Genomic DNA, 5,000 nt, shown 5'->3' on the forward strand with positions numbered 1-5,000 from the left:
ACAGTAACTGAGGTCAGCGCAGTTTGAGCTGACCAAAAACTGATGGCAAACCTCATAAATTTTAAGCTTTTCAAAATGGGTCCTTCAAAACCAACGAAAAGGAACAGATTTTTGTGGCATATCGTCGGTCTTGGAAGATTTGTCGTCTTTTGGCTCTTCTTTAGAAAATAAATCTGGAAACTTGAAGGTGCCACTTGCCTGGAATGCAAAGTAAAATAAATGTCTCCAAACAAAAATCAAGGGTTTTTTTTCGTAAATCGGGCGCAGGGATGGCGCAGTGGTGAGAGCACTCGCCTCCCACCAGTGTGGCCCGGGTTCGATTTCCTGACTCGGCGTCATATGTGGGTTGAGTTTGTTGGTTCTCTACTCTGCACCGTGAGGTTTTCTCCGGGCACTCCAGTTTCCTCCCTCTTCAAAAACCAACCCTTGACTTGATTTGCTTTCATCGTTAATTTCAGTTTACAGTGTCCCCAATTAGTGCTCCCAGCGCTAGAACGACTAGACACTTAAATAAAGTTCCTTTCCTTTCCTTTCTTATAAAAGAAAACAGCTGAAACAGTCGGTTAAATAGCACGCCAAGATAGTCAACAGGATAAAGTTTTAAGGTCATCGCAGTTATGAACACTACTTTAGCAGTAGCGAAAGGAAAGGCTGAAAAATTCAGGCGTCAACAGGATTGGAACCCGTGACCTCTGCGATACCGCTGCAGTGCTCTTATCAATTGAGCTTTGAGCCCAACTTGGAGCTGGTCATTTTTGTGAGAACGTAAAATGAACCCGTCGATGATCTCAAAACTTAACTTGCTTCATACCCGCATTTAAGATAGTAAGGAATTTGAAGCAAGGCACCTACCAAAACAACATAAGCTACCTTGTAATCTGGAAGCTTTTTCTTGACCAGCTTGTCATTTTTTACTATAGATTTCGTTTTTCCTACAAAAAGAAAAAAAAACGGGGATCGTGAATTGGTTACATTTACATGTAGATACACAGGCTTCAGCTCTGCCTTTCAATTTACATGTTCTGTGCTACAATTTTCAAACAATAGTGTCCATCTTCTAGTACATTGTGTAACCACAAGTCAGTCAAACAACAACAAGAAAGACTTGCGGTTTAAACCCGGATCAGAAAACCACTTGGATCTGTCTTACGTGATCCCGATTTGGTAAAAAAAGCGACCACGATTTGCAAATAGCCAACAGTTTGCTTCCCTCCAGTTTTTTTGGAGGAGGGGGGGGGGGGGGGGGGGGGGGGTTCCTCAATGTTATCAAGCTTGTCTTCAGGCTTCGATCAGTTACGCTTTGTGAATATGCGGCTGCTGAAGTATGAAGAACAGACCCATTGGCCAATAAAAGTCACAGTCAAAAGCAAACGAGCGAGGAGAAGAGTGGAGGTTGATTCCACTTGATGTGCGATGGAATGAAAGGGTAACTCATGCGTAGCCCTGCCTCTGAACAAAAGGACACAAGGAAGAAGGTTCGACCTAAAGAGACGTGGAAGCAACAGTTGAGGAAGAAAGGCAAAACTTGGTTTGGCGAAAAAGAAACCTGGAACACATACCATTAAATAAAAAAAATCTTTTGGCCAAAAAGAAGGGTAAACAGATCTCGCTTCCATGGAAACAAACTACATGTAGATGGCTCCAGAAAAAGCCAGAAAACAAGTCTTTTCAAGGCCAAACCGACAGAGCAGTTCATGTCCTCTAAACGACAATAGTTGTAGGGAAAACATACCATGATTCCTAAAGGAATTTTTTCAATAAAACTTTTGAATGTCAAGCTACATGTACCTTTAATAAGGTAATGAAAGTAGGTTGTATCTGTTGTACAAGACAACAGTACAACAGTAGTAAAATGAACTGAATCCAGCCCAATTTCCCAAACGAGGAGACAGAATTGGACAGTGAGGCTTTCAGCTCCTGGGCCTCTTGTTTTGCAAACTTAATATTATTCCTCTTTCAATCAGCTCAGCCTCAGAATTTCTGATGTGAATTTCTCCTTGATACAGCTTTTCCAGTCAGTTTTGAAAATGAGCAATGATTATTGCCATTAAATAAAAAAGTATTATTATACGTACAGTAAACAAACTTAACCGGTAGGGGAATAACCCAGACGCAAATAGAATTCCTGTCCATGGTGGCACTTGAAAAGATGTATTTTTAATGGTGATTCAGACATACTCCTTAGTAATCATATTGTTCTCATAACTAGATTACAACGATCATAACAATCGCTTAAACAGTCCAGATAAATACGAGAATGATTATTTCTTTCTTTCGTCTATAGCCTGCACTTCAAAGGTAAACATTTCTTTCATTGAGTCCTTTCACAGGAACACACGAACCCATCAAATTGACCTACTTCCAACTGTGTGGCTTCACAGCTCAGTTGGTAGAGAATGGAAATCGGCATAGCAGAGGTCACGGGTTCGATCCCCATTGGAGCCACCTGATTTTCATTCAGGTGTCTGTGAGAGACAATTGCTTAAAGAATATTATTGTCCAGGTTAGCGTGAGGATCATTTCTCTCTTTAGTCTACAGCCCACACCTAAAATATAAACATTTCTTTCATAACTAAATTTCTTGCACATATTTCACAAGTCAAAAAAAAAACCTCACCATGTTGTATTCTTGTGTTCACTTTGTAAACATCAACATTGTAAATGCTCTGAAGGTAGTTCCTGACGTCCAGTTTTGACATGCTGTTATGAAAGTAAAACTAATTTGAAATCCTTCTCTGATGAAATCATTGAAGCAACTAGTGTATTTGAAGCTACATTTCAATCAAAGGAATTACTGTTTCAACATCTTTTCACAAGTTAGCATAATTACTGGTAAGCATGGCCATGAAGTTTTGAGCAACACATTGGCCTCTAAATGAAAATCTAAAACAGTCCTTATTAGCGATATTTCTTGTTTACAAACACTGATGTCACATTTCTTTTCAATTGATATTCAAATTTGCCAACCATGGAACAAAAGAAGTCATCATTTCAACTGCCAATTAAGTTCTGGTTGGCATATTAATAACAATGGGTGACGTCACGAGAAATTACGCTATAATATCAATGTCCCATCAGGCACAACCAGGAAACTATAACAACAATAGTGACAAAACCCTCAGTGCCAGACAGCTTACATGATACCTTTTTGCTACATTATCACTTTAGTCAGCCCTAATCTTAGTATTTAACCGCGGTCAGCACTTAACTTCTTAAGGGGCTCAAGCCACTAACGGCCCTCAGTATTTTGAATCTGCTAACTGATTCTGCTGTTGCCATAAATAAATGCAATCCAAAATAATTATTACGATTAGCAGAACACACTTAGGAAGAGGAATACTACAAATTCTCAAGAGATAATTGAGACCAATATATGTACAAGCTCCTCCTGCATGATACTCAGATGATCTAGCACCAACTACCTTTGCATTCTTCATAGTTCGGTGAAGATGCTAAAACCCAGGCCAAAGACTGAGCAAGCACTGTTCAACTAATTATTCAAACCCTATTTTACACAATTGGAATACCGGTAAGTGTTGCATCGTCCGTATTTAAATCTGGAAATGGTTAAACTTTCAAGTCTTTGTATAAAGAACAATAAACTGGATATTTTTTCCTCACAACCCTTGTCAGTGAACACAACTATGGCCAATATTGAAGAATCGATACTGTACACTTTAAAATTCAAATAAGACAAAACATTACTGTTAAACCTAAGAAAGCTTTGATTTCAATCTAGCTTTAACAGTAGTGGGGTAGGCTTTATTTGAATTTTAAGGTCCTTTACAAATGCTACTGAAGCACAACATAACATAACCTTATACTGTTTACATTACTGATATTAATTTCTGGTGTTATGGTCTGATCCCTGCAGGTTAAACCTTATGTGGATCCTTACTTTACTGTGTGACTCCCACACAAATACAAAAGACAAAAATGAATTGGAAGAACTGATATTCATTTTCTATCTCACAAATTGGAATGTAAATACGACTAAAATTAATACAATTACAAACAGAACTTAGGAATCAACTAGACTCAAATCATATCATAAAAACTAGAACACTCAGAGAAGAGCAGCTAGAAGAGGAGTTGAGAACCAGCAAACAATGCTTAAGGTTACGTCCGGGAATCAAATATGGGGAAAATTATTAGCAGTTTATATGTGCTCTTACCCTTGACCCAAACCTGTTCCCTTATCTATGATGTGTACTTGAACTGTCTGAGTTTATCCAGAAGAAGAGCCTATTCACAGGTTTCATCACTTATTACTGTAATTGGGGTCTAAGTGGCTAATTATATTTGAGGTATGACGAAACTATATTCCCTTATTTATAAGAACTTTAACATGGCATAGATTTGGGTCACAAGTACGAGCTGCCCACAACTGTAAGTCCATCATGCTATCCTTATGCTGCTAGTGCCTGAAGAAAAATAGAATCGCGATCGGTGCTTATATATTGAATACGCCATATCGGCCATTGACACACTGCTACCTACTTCATGTCGGACTGACAAGTCAGAGTGATGCCCTTGATCTAACTCTGTTCCCTACTTCATTGCATCGGGAAATAACACTTTCGAACCATGGCCGCTTTACATCATGAACACTTACATTGTAACTTCTCATCATAAGCAACAAAGCATCATGATGAAAGGAAGAAACTTATTACTTACTCCATTGGGACATGGAACTGAACCGTATTGTCTGGTATTTCTCTTCCCGGTCTGACAATTTTCACGTACCAGTTGCAAAGAAATATACGAGCTTGCAACTGAGGTCTTTTTACAACATGTCGGTACGCCATATTGAAAACTATCGAAGTCAAAGAAGTCTGGGACCGAGTAAAACTAGGGAATGAAGGGGAGGAGGGGGTAAGTCACAGCCAAACACTGACCTCGGCAAGTCTTGTTCATTGTCGTCACCAGAAGCACGGATCGACCCAAGGCTCGCTTTTTTCTCCCTCAGTCAAGAGAAGAGCTCTAGGGTCCAGATTGAG

General features: G+C 39.2%; 1 protein-coding gene across 2 annotated transcripts in view; it reads right to left on the bottom strand.

The window, feature by feature from the left end:
* LOC138007404 (large ribosomal subunit protein uL23m-like) overlaps positions 1-4,814 on the bottom strand; it is a 5,344-nt gene extending 530 nt beyond the window's left edge. The window contains exons 1-4 of one of the 2 annotated variants that reach the window (XM_068854287.1): positions 4,678-4,814; positions 2,618-2,700; positions 871-932; positions 1-198 (exon numbers count right to left, since the gene is read on the bottom strand). The exon at positions 1-198 is cut by the window's left edge and continues 530 nt beyond it. In XM_068854287.1, the coding sequence (XP_068710388.1) occupies positions 85-198; positions 871-932; positions 2,618-2,700; positions 4,678-4,808 (390 nt within the window). In that variant the 5' untranslated portion in view covers positions 4,809-4,814 and the 3' untranslated portion in view covers positions 1-84. Of the gene's footprint in view, positions 199-852; positions 933-2,617; positions 2,701-4,677 lie in introns of both variants that reach the window. The other variant, XM_068854285.1, reaches the window with a different exon arrangement.
* Between the last annotated feature and the right edge of the window lie 186 nt (positions 4,815-5,000).

This window comes from Montipora foliosa, chromosome 6 (genome assembly GCF_036669935.1).
Source record: "Montipora foliosa isolate CH-2021 chromosome 6, ASM3666993v2, whole genome shotgun sequence".
Classification (NCBI taxonomy): domain Eukaryota; kingdom Metazoa; phylum Cnidaria; class Anthozoa; order Scleractinia; family Acroporidae; genus Montipora; species Montipora foliosa.